Raw genomic sequence first — 20,479 nt, 5'->3', positions numbered from 1 at the left:
GGTCCCTTCCAACTCTGATATTCTATGATTCTTGCCGAATTATGGAAGCCCTCAAATTTTGATGTAAACACTTCAAGTTATAGGAAGTCACCATGTACTCTAGTTCAAACCAGCAAGTGACCTGCACCTCATGCTGCAGAGGAGGGCAACCCCAAATATGGCCAACAGTTAGACCTTGAGCATGTAGACAAGACTCATCAGCTAGACACCTAGGAAAGAATTCTCTGTAGTAACAGAGCCCTCCCCATCTAGTGTCCCATCTTCAGCTGTTGAAGGTATTTGCTAATAGCAGTTGCAGAGGGGCAATATTCCATTGTAGGTAATCTCATCATACTATCCCTTCCATAAATGTATCAAACTAAGTCTTGAAACAAGTTAAATTTTTGGCCTTCATTACTCCCCTTGGAAGATGGCTCCAGAACTTCACTCCTCTGATGCTTTGAAACCTTCATCTAATTTCAAACCTAAAATTTATCAATGGCCAGTTTATATCCATTTGTTCTTGTGTCAACATTGGCCCTTAACTTAAATAACTATTCTCCCTCCCTGGTGTTTAGCCCTCATGTATTTATAGGCCAGCCAGCCTTCCTTTTGTTAGGCGAAACAAGCCAAGGTCCTTAAGTGTTCTCCTGTAAGGTAGGTTCTCCATTCCTCCGATCATCATACTCACCCTTCTCTGCACTTGTTCCACTTTGCATTCATCTTTCTTAAACATGGGAGATCAGAATTGCACACAGCATTCCAGATGAGATCTCACCAGCACCTTGTATAATGGTAATAACACTTCCTTGTCCCTACTGGAAATACCTCACCTGATGCATCCTAGGATTGCATTTTTCACAGCCACAGCACCTTTGTGGCTCATAATCATCCTGTGATTGACTTATACAGCCAGGTCTTTCTCCTCCTCCATTGCTTCAAACTGATGCATCCTCAGCTTATAGCAAAAATTCTTCTTATTAGGCCCTAAGTACATGACTTTGCACTATTAAAGTTCATCTCATTTCTATTACTCCAATTTTCAAGGTCATCCAAATCTTCTTGTAGAATATTCTGGTCCTCCTCCATTTGGCAATACCTCCCAAGTTTGTGTTATCTGCAGATTTTATTAAATCATTGTCAAGTTGTCTTGAGTGGCTCAGAGTGTGAGTAACAACCTCAGGGTACACTAAAGAACCGGGGTAAAAACCCCAAATTGACTGAGAGTTTTATGCTTAGATTTCACCAACCAAGTATCAAGTTTGAACCCCTCAGGTACTATAACAGCCTAACCATGCAGTCACAGATGGTCCCCTTACGTATTTCAGTTTATCTTGCCACAAGCTTGGCTTTGTGATAGATGGTCCCTTACACCAAAACATCACAACTATGTTCAAATTACTCCTGGACTTAAAGGACTAGTCGCTTACCCCTGGTCAACTGTACCTTAGCTCCTACCCCAAAGACAACGCTTGTAGCCCATCCTATAATAAACCAACTAAAGATTTATTAACTAAGTAAAGAAATGAGAGTTATTTAGAAGGTTAAAGCAGGTAACATGCAGATCAATGAGTTACAGTCTTATGTTCCAAAAGGGTAATAGCTTGCATATTACAGCAGCTTCTTTATATGTCCTTTAGGACTAATCCACATGGGGTACTCTTGCTTAGAAATCTTCCCCCTTCAGAATTCATGCAGCAGAGAGATAGTTCCTCTTGTCAGAGATTTTTATTGCCGTCTCCCAAAGTTCAAGATGATGGGATGAATCCATGTGCACATCTCCTCTTCGTGTGCTCGCGTGTAGATCAGCCAACAAAGTCTTTATCCTTTGATGTTTCAAAACAGCTCATTTGGTTTCAATGGGCTTTCTCGTGTCCAGGACCTAACACCTTCTGTAGGAAGCAACCTTTACATCAATGGTACCCGAACTTTGAGATACACTCCCCCAAGCAGCATGGAGGGGCCCAGGCATGCCCCCAGTGTGTGCGTGCGCACACAATGGAAAGCTTAGGAACAACAGCTTTACATTCATTAGTTTCTTTGTTTGAAGTTACAGAAGTTTACAATGCAAAAATCAATATGACCTTGTAACATGAGGTATAGTTGTTAAGTGAAATTAATATATTCAGCATCCTACAAGCATTTCATAAACTCATTTTTATAAATCTTACACCTATTTTAATAATACTAAACAGCCAGTTGAGCCAGACTGGTTTCCAGCTATGCATGTGGCAGTGTTCATTTGGGGCCTAGGGACCTTGGCATAAGCTGGCACCTGGTCTGCCAGCATCACAGTCCCATTTTGTGCACCAAGGGGTCATTAATGAAAATGTTAAATAAGACTGGGTCCAAGACCAATCCTTGAGGAACTCCACTAGTAACTTCCCTCTAGCCTGACAGTTCACCTTGCAGCATGACTGCTTGTAGTCTACCGTTTAACCAGTTCTTTGCTCACCTTTCAATTCATTAATCCCCATCATCTCTAATTTAATTAATAATTTCCCACATGGAACTGTAACAAATGCTTTACTGTAATCCAGGTACATTAGATCTATTGCATTTCCTTTGTCTAGAAAATTAGTTATCTTCTCAAAAAGAGAGCAGCATGGTCTGGCACAATCTACCATGTTGTATTTTATCCCAATGACCTTTTAGCTCTATGTCCTTAACTGCCCTCCCTTTCAAAATTTGTTTCAAGACTTTACATACAATTTAGGTCAAACTAATAGGTCTAATTTCCTGGCTCACTTTTTCCCTCCTTTCTTAAATATAGGTACTATATTTGCAATTTCAGTAATAAGGTATGACCCCTAAAATTTATGGATTCATTACCAATCCTTCTTATTGGGCTTCCAATTTCATGTGCCAGTTCCTTTAATATTCTTAGATGGAGATTATCTGGACCTCCCAATTTAGTATCATTAAGTGGTTTGAGTTTAGCTTCCACCTCAGATGTGTTCATGTCTACTGCCACACCCTTATTCCTATTCGCCACCCTGCTACTGGCCCCAAGCTCTGTTACCCTTATTAAAAAGGGAGGAAAAGTATTCATTTAGGGCAATACCTAGATTTTTAGTCTCCACCCCATTCTCAGTGCCCTCCTTCCACACTCTGTAGTAAAAGGCTAAACAGTCCTTGGACTGAAGTCCCATTGTCTCCATTGGTTTGTTGTAGCCATCCCCACCTCAGAAGAAAGTTTTCAACCTCTTCTCTAGTATGCGTTCAAAGGGATAGAGGGTACTTGCTCTTTCAGCCCTGGCACGCTACTGCCTCCAGGCAGGCTGAAAAAGTCTTTTCCTGCAATAGAATTTTGACTATATGCATGTCATGATCTTAGGATAGAGTGGAACAAGGTATGATAAATACTGGATCACAGCAGGAAGGCAACACTATTTTAATTTTAATTCTTAAGGAGCCTCCTTGTTTTGCCTACAGAATATGAGCAGGAGCTGAGTGCAAAGGCTTGAGTACTTATGTGAAAATGCCTTTAAGTAACTAGACAGCATGACTGGAGGTATGTCAACAATTGAGTAAATCACCCACAGCTGATCCATGTCAGCTGACCTCCACTTGCAGGGCTCAGGCTGCACAGTTCTAAAATTTCAGTGTAAATGAACATTTATAGCCTCACAGCTGGAGTCAGGTGACATGGGCCAGCTGTGGGTGTTTTACTCCCCTGTAGACATAACCTAAATCAAGTAATGCAAACCCACAGCAGACAGAAGGGCCACTGCAATGCGGGCAAGAGGAACAGCTAATGTGTTTGATAACTGTGACAAGTACCACAACATCCAGCTCCTTGAGTGTAACAAGTACACCTTAGGTAGGACTAGGAATGAACCTAGATTGATTATACTTTAAATGCTTAAACTCATGTGGTAGTAATACTAGCTTCACATCTGTGCTTACCCAGAGTGGAATGCTTTCACTTTGACTAGTTTTATCCATACTGATCAAAGCAGCATACCACCTTTCTATACAGTCTTTAACTGGACAATATTGTAGTTACCCCTCCTTGACTGTTGGCCCCCAAAGGAGAGCTATGCCTGTTACCACAGGGTAATATTTAGCATGGCTGTAATTTGGAAGATTGATAGGTTCCATATTTCTGTGTAGGGGGAGGTCAGTTTCCCCCTGTATCTACAGAAGGGTAGCATCTGAACATGGGGAATGACCTATGACAAATTCACAGAATGTCATAGTACCATAGCTATTAGAGAGGTCATGAACACAAGAAGCTTGAATTGATCCAATATTGGAAGGGTAAACCTACTGAGTTAGGAACTGCAGAATGTTAAGGTCTTACTCAGACCATTAATACCAACACAGCATTTCACACAGCATGCCAGCTAGTAATTAGTTACTGGATCTCATAGGACTGATTCTTCCCCTGTAGCTGTGCATGCTTGTATGGTTTCAGAGTAACAGCCGTGTTAGTCTGTATTCGCAAAAAGAAAAGCAGTACTTGTGGCACCTTAGAGACCAACCAATTTATCTGGGCATAAGCTTTAGTGAGCTACAGCTCACTTCATTGGATGCATACTGGTCTGGGGGAGTCACAGCTTTAAGTCCCCTCTCTGTCTTTGAGAGGAATTTAAATCAGGATTTCCCACATTCTATGAAATTACTCTACCCACCAGGTACATGATATTCTGGTATGGGTGTGGATGCATGTCTCAATTTCTTCCATCCACACCCATACCAGAATATCATGTAGCTGGTGGGTAGAGTACTTTCATAGAATGTGGGAAATGCTTGTATGGTGGCTGGTGTGCATCCTTAAAGATTGAATATTGGAACTTGTAGCCACTCTTGAGGAGGCCATTAGCAATGGCAACTGCTAGAGGTACATCTTCTAGAATTGGTCTTTTAACAGTTTGCCATCATGGATAATTACAATTTAAGGAATCCAATAGCTTAAGGGCTAGTTTGTTGCTTCATAAAAGGTAATCCTATACATAACTGTTACTGAAGATGCTAGTGTAGGTACAGCTTCTAGCTGTATTTAGAGTGGATGTTCTGCAAGCCCAGTGATCAAGAAATATGCTCCTAAATCTAAGTTAGGAATTTTAAATGTGCCTTTGAGGGTGCCTTAACAGATGGGACAAACTGCAATTTCAGTGAGGCTTATGAATCTCATTTTTTAGAAAGGAAGCTCGTAAGTATTCTAGGCATGACACTAAACCAGTTTATTCAATGCAGGACCGGAAATTGTAAATACTGAGCTAAGAAATGCAAGTTAGGTAAGTGATCAAGATGTAAATCTACAGTTTGTGCTGCATTAACTCACATTTTAGAAGCCACTACAGTTAGTGCATCAACCTATAAGGCTGTACCTACATTGGTATAGTTTCAGTATGCTTACAGGGCAATGCTTATACATATTAGCACTGTAATGCAAAAATTTGCACGCCAGACTTAAAAAAAAGGTAAGGGCAGCTCTATTTCCACTACCTGTCTAATTAAACTAAATTAGTTTAAAGAGTTCACTGCACCAGATCCTATGGTACTGAAAAAAATGAAGTTATTTATTTACATTGATACAGAGTGAAACAGATACAATTCAGCTGGGGATTTGAGTACCAAGGGAGTGAACACTAATATGAACAGTACTGAGGACATAAAAGAAACTAAAAGCCACAGAATTCATTCAGAAGGTGCAACATGGTTGTTTACTCACAAGACAATTAAGTCTTGATCCATGCAGGGGAAATCTACCGCTTGGTAGAGAAAGATTTCATGCTTCCATGTATACCTTTTCTTCATTTTGGATATCTGTGTAGTGGGGGAGGAACTTCTGTCCAATCCCCAGACATTAGACCTCTTTCCATTCACTGCATTAAAAAGACTAAAGACTCCGATCATATTTACAATTGTCACATCATTATCTTCCAAGCACAAGATCTGCAAGTGTGCCAAAGGACAAAAGGTTAGATTCATGTTTGTCCATTAAAGTGAACCTCTCATCTACTTAAATTTAAGACCATGAAGCCATCTTTAGAATTGTACAGGAGAATGTTTGGTGTGAAAAGGTGCAACTGATATTAGAAGTGAGACTGCTTGTTAGTGCTTTGAGTTTGTACACATGCCATCTTCCTCATCTTCACCCATCAGCTGCAACACATAAGATCCAGTGTAGAGAAGAAACTGCCCAGTTATTTGTGCCACATGGGACATAAATCGAAGCATTCTCCTAGAAGAGAAAAAAGTTAACAATGTCATTTCTAAAAGAAAGTCTTGGAATGCATAGGGCTCTTTCAGGATGAGTCACATTTAGAAGAATCCTCACATCCCATCCATTTCTAGCCATTGTTTGGCAACATACAGCAACATTACACCAGGGCCTGATTCTGCAGCCACTACATAGAACAGAGGTGGGCAAACTATGGCCTGTGGGCCACATCCAGCCCATGGGACCCTCCTGCCCAGGCCCTGAGCTCCTGGTCTGGGAGGCTAGCCCCTGGCCACTTCCCTGCTGTTCCCCCTCCCCTGTAGCCTCAGCTCACTGCACAGCTGGTGCAACGCTCTGGGCAGTGAGCTCCTGGGGCAGCACAGCTGCAGCCTGACCCAGTGCTCTGTGGTGCATGGCTGGCTCCAGCTGGGCACTGCGGCTGTGTGCTCCAGGCAGCACAGTAAGGGGGCAGGGAGAGGCTGCATAGAGGGCAAGGGAATTTGGGGTGGTGGTCAGAGGGTGGGGAACGGGGGGGGTTGAATAGGGGCAGGGGTCCTGGGGAGACAGTCAGGAAGGAGAGGAGGGTTGGATGAGGCAGGGGTCCTGCCCCTCCCCCCAATCAGGGAACAGGTGGATTGGATGGGGCAGGAGTCCCAGGCGGCTGTCAGAGGGAGAGAAGCAGGGGGGATTGGATAGGGGCAGGGACCAAGCCATGCCTGGCTGTTTGGGGAGGCACAGTCTCCCCAAATGGGCCCTCCATACAATTTCTAAAACCCAATGCAGACTTCACGCCAAAAAGTTTGCCCACCCTGACACAGAAGCAATTCCCACTTAGTGGGAAGGAAGCTGTTTGCATGTAGCAGAGTTAGGGCCTGCAAGAGAAACTTAAGTTATGCAGACAAAGCAGTTACTTGAGTTTTCAGCAGAACATTCCAAATACCCTTACTGGCATTGCCATGTTTCCATTAATGACTTCAGGTAATCAGGAAGTCAATTTGAGCCCTGCAGCATTAATCCATCTTACCTATTAGTATAGTACAAGGTGGGAAGTAAGGAGGAATGCTAGCTACAGAACCACCACTGACATGTCTATTAAAGTATTGACCAGGTCTTATACTTGAGCACTCACATTGGATTGTTTGGCTGCAGTGAACTTACGTATGTAATACTAATGGAGCTGAGACTCAAAGCTTTGTCCTCCCAATTCATGAGTATTGCTTGTTACTGCTTACATTCCAGAGTGAATTAGTGGCTTGAAACATTCAGCTTTAGGCAGGCTTTAAGATCCAATACAAGACCCATAAAACTAAGGCAATGTGAGCACTAAGGTTTTATCAAGACCCACAGGTTTTAGTGCAAGTTCCAGGAGTAGAGAAGATAAAGCTGAACACGTCACGACACTCTTGGTACATCAGCCTCCAGCCACTCCTTAGAGTGACATTTTCTAAGAATGAGAAAACCAGGCCATCTAGACCAGGAACTACACTGAGTTCAGCTTTCTGTACCAGATCTGTATATTTACAATCCTGCTTTTTCTCTCTAAAACCAAATGAATCTTCTAGACTGAAGTACCTGGAAGTTACCCAAACTCACAGCTACAACTAAATATACTAGGAAGTAGAGAACAAAGGGAAGGGAACAAAGTACAGGAATAATCAGAGGGCTAGTCTGAAACTCAACCACTGCTCTATGAATGAGATCCTCTCCCTTCCCCACCAACAATTCCTTAGATAGATGTTGACCTAGTTCTTCCCTTCCTTGAAGTAAAGCCTCACTTTTCGGCAGCCTAGCTTTCCCATCCCTGAGTAAGGATGAATGCAAGTGTGCTCTACTAGTACTCCCCACTTCTAGGATTCCTGTTTAATGCAGAAGGCAGATCCTTTTCTCCTACACTCCTCCCCCATTGCCTATGGGAAGAGAATTTAGATTTTTTTTGCAGTCAGTAATTCACTCTACAGAGGTTGAATAAAGATCTCTCAGGGACTTGGCAGTGCTTTAAATACAACTCCTTTTTCATGACATGAAAGACACCTATTTGCTATAGCTTCAGTATGTTCTTTTCAATTAGTCTGCTGGGCTGGCCAAGTGACTTTATAGAACCAGGTGCAGCCTTCTTAGGCCTCTATGCAGCTGTGTCTTACACACAGCAGCTGTTGTGAGACAACTGGCTGTGGGTGCAAGTGGCATTTTTAGCTGTGGAGGAGATTGTTATTTGTTGGTCTGGACATTTGATCCTCTCTTTGAAAAGACAATAAAAAAAAATCAGAAAATTCATCATGTTTGATGGCATGTGAGGGGCTCCCTGCCTGCCAAGTGAACATTTGGGAGGATTCAGTGTATGAAACTTCAGAATCAATAGAACGTTTTTCTAGGGACTATCTGAGACCCCAATGCAGAGTTTGTCTTCAGCTTGCAGCCACTTGGGATAGGCTCTTATCTTCCCTCCAGATAGCCCTTTGCAGGAGGACTTACTTGCTTGTACTGGCCCTCAAATGGTCGTCTTATAATGTAGCTATGCTTGTAGCAGGACTCCAGATACCTCAGCTATTTGCCTGCTGCTTTTTTCACTTCCTGTATCAGCTTCTCTCAGCAGCTGCAGCATGCTGGCAAGAGTTTGGAGGAACTGACACTTAAAAATTCGCTCTTTAACAATGCAAGTTCCATTGTTAGAGTTCAAACCCATAACTGATAATTGAATTAAAGATTGGCACAAGACATTAGTCCCCACTTGTCACAAGGGGACAGCGTTTAGTTCTGTTAAATGAAGTTCTGCACTCAGTTATCCATCCAGACCCATTGAAGTCAGAGCTGGGGAAGGGTCTAATACATGGCATAACTAGACCCTCATTTAAATCCAAGACTGAGAATCCAGACATTAAGGGATAGACTATCAGTCTATGCCAATTTTAGGCCAGTGTCTTGTTTAGTCTCAATTTACATAGGATTTGAGGGGCCAGAACTTTGTCAGACAGGTGCAGCAAGGTGTGCTGTTTGCAATTTAGTATTTTAGAACTTTCATCTGAGTCAGTAAGCCATTGTCTTTTGAAGTCCTCACTTCAGTGATCTAGAATATCTTCATGTTCATGTAGTTTCAACCTGTAATGACTGAGCCTTCTACACTTGGACTGGCAGAGTAGATAGAATATTTGCTTCCATCTTCAACCAGGGAGTGTCAATTTATGACATTAAACAATATCTGCATTTCAGTATTTGAAGGGATACACTTAGCCTAAACTGCTCTGTAGCAGGGAAAGGCAGTTCACTTGAGAACCAAGGTATCTCAATCTTATTCTGATATGCAAAATCCACCTAAAGATAGTAAAAAGTTCACTTTATACCCCCCATTTCTCTATTTCCTCCATCCCCATCAGAAGGGGAAACTGATCTGGTTATGCAGAATGTGGGAAAAGCCTAAAGGTTACTGTTATTCAGTTCTTCATTTCACGACACTGAAGTAGTTTTGGTTTCAATGAAAGGAACTTGGCATCCTTCCCAACCAGTCAGCCTTCAACCACCAGTTACTGTACATGGACTGGTTTTGCTTACAACACTTCCATTTGTAATATCTTACTCTTGTGGTAAGGTTCTACTTTAAATTTCTGCCATGTAACCTTAGCTACATCAAAAAAATCATTGTAAAAAAAGCTAAGAATGGCTACTGCAGATTGCTGTGTCATGGGCAGGAAACAGTATAAAGATGCCTTTGCCTCTACCAGTTAATGCAGACATGGCTAACCAGTTAGCATCTTCATTGTGGGATCATTTAAAGTTCATGCTCCTTTGAGACCGGTTTTGGTTTATATTCCCCCAACTGACTAATAGGAATGCATACTTACCGCAGCACAGTCTTTGCTCCCATACATTTGATGTCATATGACACAGAGTAGATTTCATAGAAAGTAGCTCTAATGTTTAGACAGCCAATAAAATCCTTTGGATTCAGCTTGTACAAGTCCAGAGTAATGTTGGCTACCCCCATTTTCTTAGTCTGCTGTACAGCGGTGATATTTTCTCCCTGATTTTAAAGAGACAATTAGTTTTATACTATATCCAGTAGAGGCGAGAGCATAGTGAATATGCCTTAATGACACTAAATAATGCAGCTATTCTTTAGAGGTATTAAATGTTATTCCAATCTACATTATTGGTGAGGGACATGAATCCCAGTAGTGGTTACAAGGTATTTGTCACAAACTTGCAGCTTTCATCATGACTTCATTTGAGGACTCTCTAAAGTAACTAATCCTTCATATATTAATTGATACTCAACATTTCACATATGCAAAAATGGATTAATAAATGCAAAAAACAATGGATACTCCCTTCAAGTATCTATTGTTTTTTGCATTTGTTAATCCATTTTTGCATATGTGAAATGTTACTTTTCTTTAGTCAGACTCGTCTCAAGATGACCTGAGAATCCTTGAACTATCAGGGCCAAATTCCACCAGGATTACAACACTAGTGACATGTTAAAGTTATTTAGAAAGCCAGCTGTATTGGCACAATGACACCAGTTTTGACATGAACAACCAGTAACTGAGAAGAGACTGCTTTACGTGGACTGCTGCAGCAAACAGACTAATATTTTAAAGTAATCAGGAGTCCATATGCCCAGTGTTTACCTTAAAAGGGAGTTTGCCCAGCTGCATGGTGACAGGCTTTGGAATAGCACCTGGGAATCCGGTGGTTGGTGATTTGTGGACCTAGTCTTTGTGACTAGGATTTGAAGTAACCCCCAAGTAGTTAATAAGTCACTGGAAGGAACCACTATGATGATAGTTAGAATAGACCCAGAACAGCACTAAGTTGTATTTAAGCAAACTTAGAGGGAGAACAAGGATAGTTGTTAGAAAGCAAGCACCTTCAACTGCTAAATCCTGACCTCCTCCCAGGTTGCCTACCAAGTGACAGTGAAAAGCTGCTCATGCTTTCTCCCTGCCCCACTTTAAGATATTGTCACTGAGAAGTGTTTACAGCAGTCCAATGCTGTAGGGGGACATCTAGTGGATATATCCTGTATCTCACTCAATGAGAATTTTACTCTCATTAGTGCTTTTGGAATGCTTTGTACATCACTTATCACTATTTTTAACAAACAGATTGCTTGGAGCAGCTTTGCAATTTTATCTAGTAAGTAGTGTACAGGAAAGGCTAAGATACAAATTACTAGGGTACTTGGTCTCAATAATGTTTACACTAGACTGATCTGCATTTGTTTTTGCTTTGACAGTCCACAGTAAATGCTTAGGGTTTGGCTCCCTTTCACAAGGATGAATTTTAAACACTTGAAGCTATGTTTTACAAATACTCTTGCAGCATGCTCATTACCTAGTTCCCATGCTCTTTGTAGCTTTAAGTTGAGGATGCTGGCAGATGGTATATGACTAAGTCATGTTCCTCATTTGAGTTATTTTGCAACTATACATAGATCACTGGAGTCTGAATCAGAAATATAGGGCTAGAAGTGACCTCGAACTCAAGTCCAACTTGCTGTGCTGGCGGCAGGTCCAAGTAAACCAGACCACTCTTGACAGGGGTTTGTCCAACCTCTCCATAAAAACTTCCAGTGATGAGGGTTCCACAACTTTCCTTGGAAACCTATTCCAGAGCTTAATTACCCTTATAGCTGTTAGAAAGCCCTTTCTAACAAACTTTGATTTCCCTTGCTGCTGATTACTGAAGGTAGGACAAGAAGTAGTGAGCCTAGACATAGAAAATATTGATCCCCAGCCTCTTTATAAACAGCCCTTAATGTACTTGAAGACTTACCAGGTTTCTCCTTGGTCTCCCCCCTGCCCCAAACTAAATATACCCAGTTTTTAGCCTCTTAAAAAAAGACCTTTTTATTGCTCTCCTCTGGACTCTCCAATTCATAAACTTTTCCTAGAAATGTGGGGGCTTCTCTATTAATTTATGCACATTATGCTTGTTCAATTGCTGCAAGGGTAGTTTGACTATGGACCCAGGCCAAAAGGGGTATTGTGGAAGGAACTAAGCAAGAACCACCACAATAACTGCAGACAGGGTACTTCTGAGGAGAACACTTCTAGGAACATTAAGAAAACAATGTCTGGGCTATTAGTTAAGGGAGCACCTGCCAGAGATGAAGCCTAAGATCAAAGGCACACTAAACAGTAAGTCCCACTTTTGAGAGAAAGGAGAATTGGTCAGAGGAAATTTGAAAACATTAGGTCTACCTGGCTAACATCAAGAGGATGGTGAGCTCTAGGTAGATAAGCCTGTATAGGCAATTTCAAAACCTGTTTTATGCTAGGTTATGTTCCTTCTGTTAAGAAGGATGACATTGTTTTGAAAAGGCTGTCTGGTCACTGGGGACTACTGCCCAGTCCCTGCTGTTCTGCTCCTTGGAAGCTGTGTCTGTCATGTGTACACAGGAGCCTGCAACCTAGGTCCTAGTCTAAGAGAGGTGACAATTTAAGGCTTGTCATCCATGGGCAGTCAGAGGAGACAGTGGTACTGCTAGCCTTTGTCACTTGACAAGCACAAGCAATTTGTTTTTCTGGGGAGACAGTTGTCATTTAACAGAAGGGCCATTAGAGAAATGACCTAATCTCTTATTTGCATTATGGAGATCAGAACTATTCCCACATGTGACTGAAGGTCCCCAGTTTGTACCCAAGGGAAGGAGTGTCCCAAAAAAACCCCAAACGACTAGATAAACCAGGCACATTCATCTTAAAATGCTCTTATGCCAAGAAAAAAGTCTAGACATCTGTTTTTCTATTTCATAATTATGTTTTGATGGCACACTTTAGCCCTGCACATGGAATAATGCAGAAATATTTTTTCTAATTTAGTTAGCTCTACTGAGTATCTAATGTGCTCAGAATATGGAGTTTTACACTTCTGTTTCAGATTATGCTGTAATCATGCCTTGGCTTTTCCTTTAAAGTGAACTGCCTAGAGGAAAAGCCATGCTTTTGATAAAAAACCAAAGTCTGTTTTGCTTGATGTAAAAAAATATTGGTGTTTAGTTTCTCTCTCTAGTCAAGGAGGACTAGTCATATTTCCACAATATAGGAGACACTTGAGCAAAAAAGGGATTTTTGTTTTGGTTCTTGTAGATGCCTGTGACATATTTAATTCCAATTTATGTTAGGTTTTTGTAATGGGTTTTCTGCCTGTTCAGCTGAGGGTCAGAAGAACTCCCTACTTCTAGTCCTCTGGAAAGACTATGCATTCTTAGCATAGTAAGCAGGTTTTGGTTTTGATACCCCAGCCTTCTTTGAAGGCAATTTTCCTCCCATTCCTCCACCACTCCCACCCCTTGCCCCACTGCCAGCTGCCACAATTCTCCTTAAGCCAAAGGTGATCTGTAAAAGTTACAAAAAAGTTAACACTTTACTTGTGTCCATTTCTGTCCTTTTTCTAGAAGAAGGAAGTGTGTATTATCTCCCAGAGATTGAAAGAACTCTTCAGTATCCACAATTGTGCCATCTTCCTCCAAAACTAGAGTAATCAGTCCAGCAGTAATCAGCAAGGCATCTAGGGCCTACAATAAAAAAATAGTAGATGGATCTAATTCAGAATGCATCTGCTTTCTTAAGTTAATTCCTTCTGTCTAGTTAAGATTTAAGGACAACTACTCATTCGTTGAGTAGTTCTAACACCAAATGAAGGTACTGACTTGCTTCTGTTTTACCTATAAAGATCAGTTCCAACTTCCACACCAAGGAAGAGTTGTGGCATCTGCACTGTACATATGGTCCTGTACTCTGCAAAGTAGTTACTCTTTTCTTCCCTCACTCCCTAATCAAGTTGCTGTGAAAGTGCACAGAACTTCCAGAGTATCTGGATCTCATGGTAATGTAAGCAGGCTTTGATACTGTATTTAAATACAAAGGGTTAATTCTAAAAAGGAGGAATCCAACTAGACGTCATTACGTATAGCTCCACAAGCAGTCTAGTTGAATCTTTCAGAGCAAGACTCCCATCATTTTAGTTTAGAGACAGTATTTCCAGTATCTCCTTCTGTTGAAGGACTACACTATGTTTCAATGAAGTGTCATCCTGCATTTGACACTCAATATCCCATATACATCTCTAAAAAGCCATGGTATTTATCTTAGACTCCAATTCACCAGGTTTTTGAGGCTCTGAATTCTGAAATAAGTTCAGTCATGAAGTAAGTTTTGCTCTCATACAGAGTTGAGACCAGAAGGCCTAGGTATTATGTTCTTACTGACAAGTAGTTTTAAGTCTCAACCAAGCGTTTGATATACCTTGCTAATAAACTCCTGCAGGCTGCTTGCAACAACTCCTTTCCGACTGCTGCGGTCATGATTTGATACACGGAAAGGTCGGGCTGCAGGTAAGAGAGGAGGGAATAGGGTCTGTCGTGTCACCGACCCCACAGATGTTCCCATTGATACCAGAGATCTAAAAAACAGTTTCATTTTAATTAAAAAAAAACACTGAGATTAGTCATTGTGATGTATACATTCACTATATAATGCTCATATGTAGTTCTCACAGGCCAGTTGAGACCAGATTAAGTTATTTAAGAAGTTCAAAGACCAAAGTTGTTTCAATAAAACTAGAGTATTTGCTTTCTTCCTGGCAAGATAATGGTTTTCAGTTTTAGAACTGTACAGATATTTGGGACCAACTTGGCCAGGTCACCACTGGTCACAGTCTTGCTTACAACAACTTTGACCTTCTTTAATAGGATATTGCAGCATTTCCCACACTGGGATCTGTGGACCCCTGGGGTCCTCAAGTGTACCCCGGGGTCTACAGGCCCCGCTGATTAACTCCTCCCCCTCCCTGCACACTAAAAGTCCAGCGGGGCAAAGGCAGGCTTCCTACCTGCCCTGGCTCCACGCCGCTCCGGGAAGCGGATGGCACATCCCTTAGGCCCCGGGGGTCTCCTCGCTTAGAGCAGCTACCTTTCCAACTTAGTTTACTTCAGCACCACTGTTTATCTTACAGATAATTAAACTGATCTTTCATTTGGCTGGTTCATTTGAATGCCTCCCAATAGCTGTATGAAAGGAAGTTCATTAGAAAAGCCAGTTTTATTCTAGTAAATTGTAGCGCATACACAGCTGTGGGTCCCATCAACAGTGCCCCTGCATCCACCTGCTATGAGGCAGGGATTCACCTGGATAACTTCCATTATTATGCCACCAAAGCACTGGGAGTTCACATGCCTGTTGCAAGTGGCAAGCTAGCTAGCAGTAGCTATTTTAAGATGAGCCATTACTTCTTTGCAGCATTGGCTTTGTCAAGATTTGGAAGTCTGCCATGATGCAGCAAGTTAGATGCTTCAAGTAGCTTAGACATTGGAATGACTATTTTGAATACTAGTGTGCGATTTGATGCAATTATTTGGCTGAAATTAGATTTGCTTGAAATTAGATTTGGTATAGTGAGTATGATAAGATCTTCCCTAAGCCCATTTAATTCAGCTGAGGCTGCATGGACTAAGTTTGTTGGTCTGAAAGTCAGAGATTGCTAGTTTTGACTATCAAGTTATGTTTTGGTTCTAGTTCCTGATAAGTGCCTGTCACAGGTTTAATTCTGGCCAGACATTTCCTTCACTGTCTACTGGCTTTGTTCTTCATAATCTGCAACATATTCTTAGTTTGAGATTCACTTAATTCAATAAGTATTCTTTTGATTAATTTTTATTCCATGTGTAGTTTAAGCCATTGCTTTCTGGATTGTTTTTCCCTGCTGAAGAGCAAATTCAGCACATGAGGTACTAGGCACTACCAATGATCAGATACAGTGCAAAATGAAATCTTGTAAGTTTCCCTGCCATACCAGTGTGCACTTCAACCCTGATTTGAAGTTTTCCCTGGGGTGAACGGGAATTTTTCTGCCCAGTTACCAAGAATTACAGTTAAGTTTCTGTGATGTAGGTATTTGCTCTTGATCTTATGCCTAGTGATCAATGTGTTGCACAGCCCACAAGTGATCAGTTTTTACCTTTTGACTGCTAGCAATATGGACTAGATTTGGACCAGTAGCATACAACGAAGAAGTTTCATATCCCATCATCAAGCTTAAGGCCCCAATAGTAGGGAGCTGTCTGAAGCTTTTTCAGACAACAGGAAGCATACATCACTTTTATATAAAAGTTACTTTGCCAGTACAGTACTTGATCTGAAAGACTCAACAAGCCCAGGTGGAACAGTGGGGGTTGGAGGCTATTAAGTGTGTCAGTTTACTTTCTATCACTAAGCTGAATTAGATCTTGTGAAGTCTTATTTTGCCAAAAAGGGAATTTGTTCAGGCAGAAGACAAAGCATAAGAAAAAAGCACAGGGCCAAGGCAAACATGATGTATCAATAAGTTCCTGACAGGACAAGGAAGCATCATGTGGGCTTTTAGTTTTAGGATTCAGAGCCAAGTAAGAGCTTGGGTTCAGGTTAAACAGCTCAAGAGCTGAGCTTACATGATTTCGGCAATCTTGTGCTGCTATTTGTCCAATTTTGGCACCCAAATCCTCCAGTAGTATCAAGATGTAGTGCCCAGTTTTGAATCCAACATGGAAACAAAGCCATAGGATCACATTAAGATGTAAGATTGTGATTAGAATGACTTTTGTGATGTGAATGGGTTCAGAATTGAAGTTCCCTTGTACTCTCTAGTACTACCATCAGTCACTGTTTCCATCTATACCTGCATCCATTTATAGCAAGACTGTCATCGTAATATTTAACCTGAAACTGTTTCTGCCTGTTCAAGTAGCTGAGAACTCTGGGTTCTCAGTTGGTAGAGCAAACAGGATTCTTAGTGATAGGAGCATCAGTGATTGCTTGCCTTTTTACCTATTTGGACACCAGATCCAACCCTTACATGTCTATAGCGACTGCAGCCAAGGACTTTTAGACATACTAATCCAGATCCTTGGAACCCAGTCTGGCTGCTTTATACTGTAGCAATTAGAAAGCAGCCTTTGAAGCAGACAAGTGGATTCCTGATGCAAGGGAATCCTCAGGTGGCTTGGCGTCACCGCAAGACTTGGTACCCCACAATCTACTGTGGAAAGAAAAAGTGAAAGCCAAGACAGAAAAATGGTGCAACAATAGCAAGAAATGCTAATTACATTTAATAGCTTCATTAGTAAGTTAAACAGGCCCACATCTGTTTTATTATTAAGCTACAAAGGGTATGTTTTAGGGAGGCAGAGTACAGGTATTTTACCCTGTCTAGGCAGTAATACCAGTTCCAGGGCATAGAAGAGTTTTCTACAAAGGTACACAACCATCATCCTCAAACTTTAGTAAAGCGCCTGACTTGGTGCTAGAGCCACATTAGAAGTTCTTCATTTTTGAAGTAGGAACTTGCACATAGTATTCCAAACACTTGTTTAGAATGGAGACATGTAGGATCCATGAATTCAGCTACTTTTCAGTGGGCGGTACTTTACAATGAACTCTGTGCACACTGTTGGCTGCAAAGCTTGAGACAGCCTGCAGACAACGTACAGGGTGTCATGCATGGTTGTCTAAGCGATATGGTGCAACAGCCTTCAGTCATACTCAGGAGTCACAAGTTGCACAACACCAATCTATAGCCTGTTTGTGACCTTTAGATTAGAGTAAATTGACTACCCTTAGCGTCAGGGGAGTGAATCAGCTAAAAGTGATGCAGTTAGTGTTTCAGGGAGGATATGTGCTATTAGCATTTCCTCAGACTACGTGTTTTAGAATTTTATCATTCACAGAACTAGAAGTGAAAGAATGACTGGAATAGCTAATTTAGATTCATTAGAATGTGCAAGATGAAGACAAACTATACAAATTTAAGACTGCTCCATAGTGAGAACGGTCTTTTTAGACACACTGAATAGCTGCAACATTGACTTAAGACTTAAGTCACACCTTAAATTTAATGATTGACTCATGAGCCTTACACTTTCTTGGCATGATATCTAGTTTAGTACAGTGGTTTTAATTTTTTTTCCCTGGGGACCCAGTTGAAGAACACTGTTGATGCCCACGACCCAACGGAGCTGGGGATGAGGGGTTTGGGGATGTGGGAGGGGCTCGGGGATGGAGTGCAAGGGTGAGGGCCACAGGGTGGGGCCAGGAATGAGGGGTTCAGGGCTCTGTGCTGGGGCCAGAGGCTTTGGGCTGGGGCCAGAGATGAGGAGTTTGGGTTGCAGGAAGAGGTTCTGGGTTTGGCGGGCTCAGAGTTGGGGTAGGGGTGCAGGCGGAGATTTACCTCCAGCAGCTCCTAGTCAGCAGCACAGCCGGGGTGCACCGAGGACTGCTCTGCACCCCAGAAGTGGCCGGCAGCAGGTCTGGCTCTAGGTGGAGGCATCTGACTCTTGCCCACCGGCGCCGACCCCGCCCCATTCCCATTGGCCGGGAACCAGCCAATTGAAGTGCTGAGCTGCTGTTTGGGGTGCGGGAAGCATGTGGGGGCTCTGTGGTCCCCCTGCCTGCACTTCCAGGGTGCAGCATGGTGTTGGAAAAGGTAGGCACTATCCTGCCTTAGCTGGCCAGCACTGCTGATGCGATGTTTAATGTCTCCGTTGGCGGTGCTGACCAGACTAAGGCAACCCAGTGCCTTACATGCCGCAACCCAGTGCTGCGTCGCGACCCACGGATTGAAAAACACCGGTTTAGTATATACTATGGTGCAGTAGATGTACCATTTGCTAGTTTTACTGCCGCAACATTGTACAAGCTATTTAGTGTCCTGTATTTAATTAAATCAAAGTAACTTGTTTACTTGATACGATCTTTTAGAAGATCTCAATGGTCAAGATGCCAGTGGTAGGAAACGAAGAATTGAAGCAAACTCCAGAACGCCAAAGCTTATAATTAAGCCAGTGGGAGTTTCACCTGCCAGTGCTTTAGAACACAAGACCAACCACAATTCTGTCTAGTCTTTAAGATTATCTTCTTGTTTTCTTTCAGTCTCAGTTTTCAAACATTTGAGATGTAATAGTAGTGTACACAGTTACTCCTGAAGCAAGGGAGCAAACGGTCCTGCTGCTGTCGTACCCCTACTATGGCTGAGAGCCATGGCCACGGTCTAAAAATAGTTTGACCTCTGTTGAGAGGCTTTCATCCACTTCTTTGTTCTTTAACAAAGCAGTGGATGAAAGGAGACACTAGGAAGAGTTTCCTTTTGGGTATGACGGACGTGCAACTACGTTGCGATTCCCGGCCATACGGAAACGGCTAATCCACGACCATCTCTGCTGAAACGAGAGTTTCAGAGGAAGCAAGATGCCCAGGTCGGATGCACGGGGTTTTCAGCAGGTAAAGTCATCCCGACAAGGCACTGCAGCTTTTGCTTTAAGCCAGACGGTGCGGGAGCTAGGGGTCTCCCCAGGAGGCCCGGCAACACCTGCGAGTTACATTTGCAACAGGAGCTATTAGCGACAGGTTTCGAGTGAGCCAGAGAGCCCCGGCTGCGGGATCAGGTCAGGGCGAAGCGGGTTGCTCGGCGGCACCACGGGCGGAGCCCCGGCAGCACCATATGGGCGGGAAGCCGCCTCCCCCGGGGTTTGCATCCAGCCTCAGACTCCCCGCTGCGCCTCGGGCCGGTGCCCCCGGGGACGCGCGCGCGCTCACTCACCGCACCAGGGCGCCGGCGTAGTCCCGAGCGCTCGCCATGCCGAGCCGGGCGCCGCGCCAACAACCAGCAACCCGGGGACCGCCCGCCACCGCCGCCGCCGCTACTTATCGCGGGCCGGGGCGCGGCCCCGCCCCCGCCCCCGCCCGAGCGAACCCACTCCCGGGAAGCCACGCCCACTCCCAGTGCCCGCCTGGCGCGGGGCGGAGGGGCAGAGGTGCTGGGTTTGCATGAGCCCGGGCGTGAGGGATGGGGTCAGAGGCGGGAGGGGTAATGGGGGGGGGCTGAGCAGAAGGTTTAAGGTAGAGGGAAGGGTCAGAGAGTGAGTATTGGGGTGGGGGAGGGATCAGGGGAAGAAGTGGGTGGGGTGGGGTGAAGTGGAGGGGCAGGGACCAAATAAAACCATTTATTGGCAGGCTGCAGCCCCCTGGCTGGTGCGAGAGTTCAAACGACACGGGCTGTTTCTCAGAGCAGGCGGCTGGATGCACCAGGCATCCCTCTTATCTTCATAAGAATTAATGAATAAATGGGGCTTGGTCCCCTCTGCCTATGTATCACTGATGACCATTTTTCATTCCCTGGTAGCTAGTGTGATGGTCTCTTTACTGTCACTTTATTTTCCCTGCTCTGGTTTTGCACAATTTTTCCTCACTACTTTTTAAATAGAAAGCTTTCTATTGATTTTGTTCGTGTTTGTCTTTGTATATTTGTGCTTACATACATTCTGATGGGAATATAGAGGTTTTCTGGTGGGTATAGGTT

General features: G+C 43.1%; 1 protein-coding gene across 1 annotated transcript; it reads right to left on the bottom strand.

The window, feature by feature from the left end:
* Positions 1-1,466: 1,466 nt before the first annotated feature.
* CIDEA (cell death inducing DFFA like effector a) lies at positions 1,467-19,844 on the bottom strand. The gene is made up of 5 exons (XM_073331634.2): positions 19,721-19,844; positions 14,398-14,554; positions 13,521-13,667; positions 9,988-10,166; positions 1,467-6,172 (listed from the first exon to the last, which is right to left on the bottom strand). Exons 1-5 carry the CDS (start codon positions 19,756-19,758, stop codon positions 6,043-6,045), a joined length of 651 nt encoding a protein of 216 aa, XP_073187735.1. The 5' UTR covers positions 19,759-19,844; the 3' UTR covers positions 1,467-6,042.
* Positions 19,845-20,479: the final 635 nt, after the last annotated feature.

This window comes from Lepidochelys kempii, chromosome 2 (genome assembly GCF_965140285.1).
Source record: "Lepidochelys kempii isolate rLepKem1 chromosome 2, rLepKem1.hap1, whole genome shotgun sequence".
NCBI lineage: Eukaryota > Metazoa > Chordata > Testudines > Cheloniidae > Lepidochelys > Lepidochelys kempii.
This window is presented reverse-complemented; position numbering and strand designations above follow the sequence as displayed.

Coding starts and splice junctions, on each gene's coding strand:
- CIDEA (XM_073331634.2), bottom strand. CDS start 19,758: ATGGCGAGCGCTCGGGACTACGCCGGCGCCCTGGTGCG. Junction 13,668..14,397: donor TGCAGGAGTTTATTAGCAAG/GTATATCAAACG, acceptor TTTTTATTGTAG/GCCCTAGATGCCTTGCTGAT. Junction 10,167..13,520: donor AAGGACAGAAATGGACACAA/GTAAAGTGTTAA, acceptor CTTTAAAATCAG/GGAGAAAATATCACCGCTGT.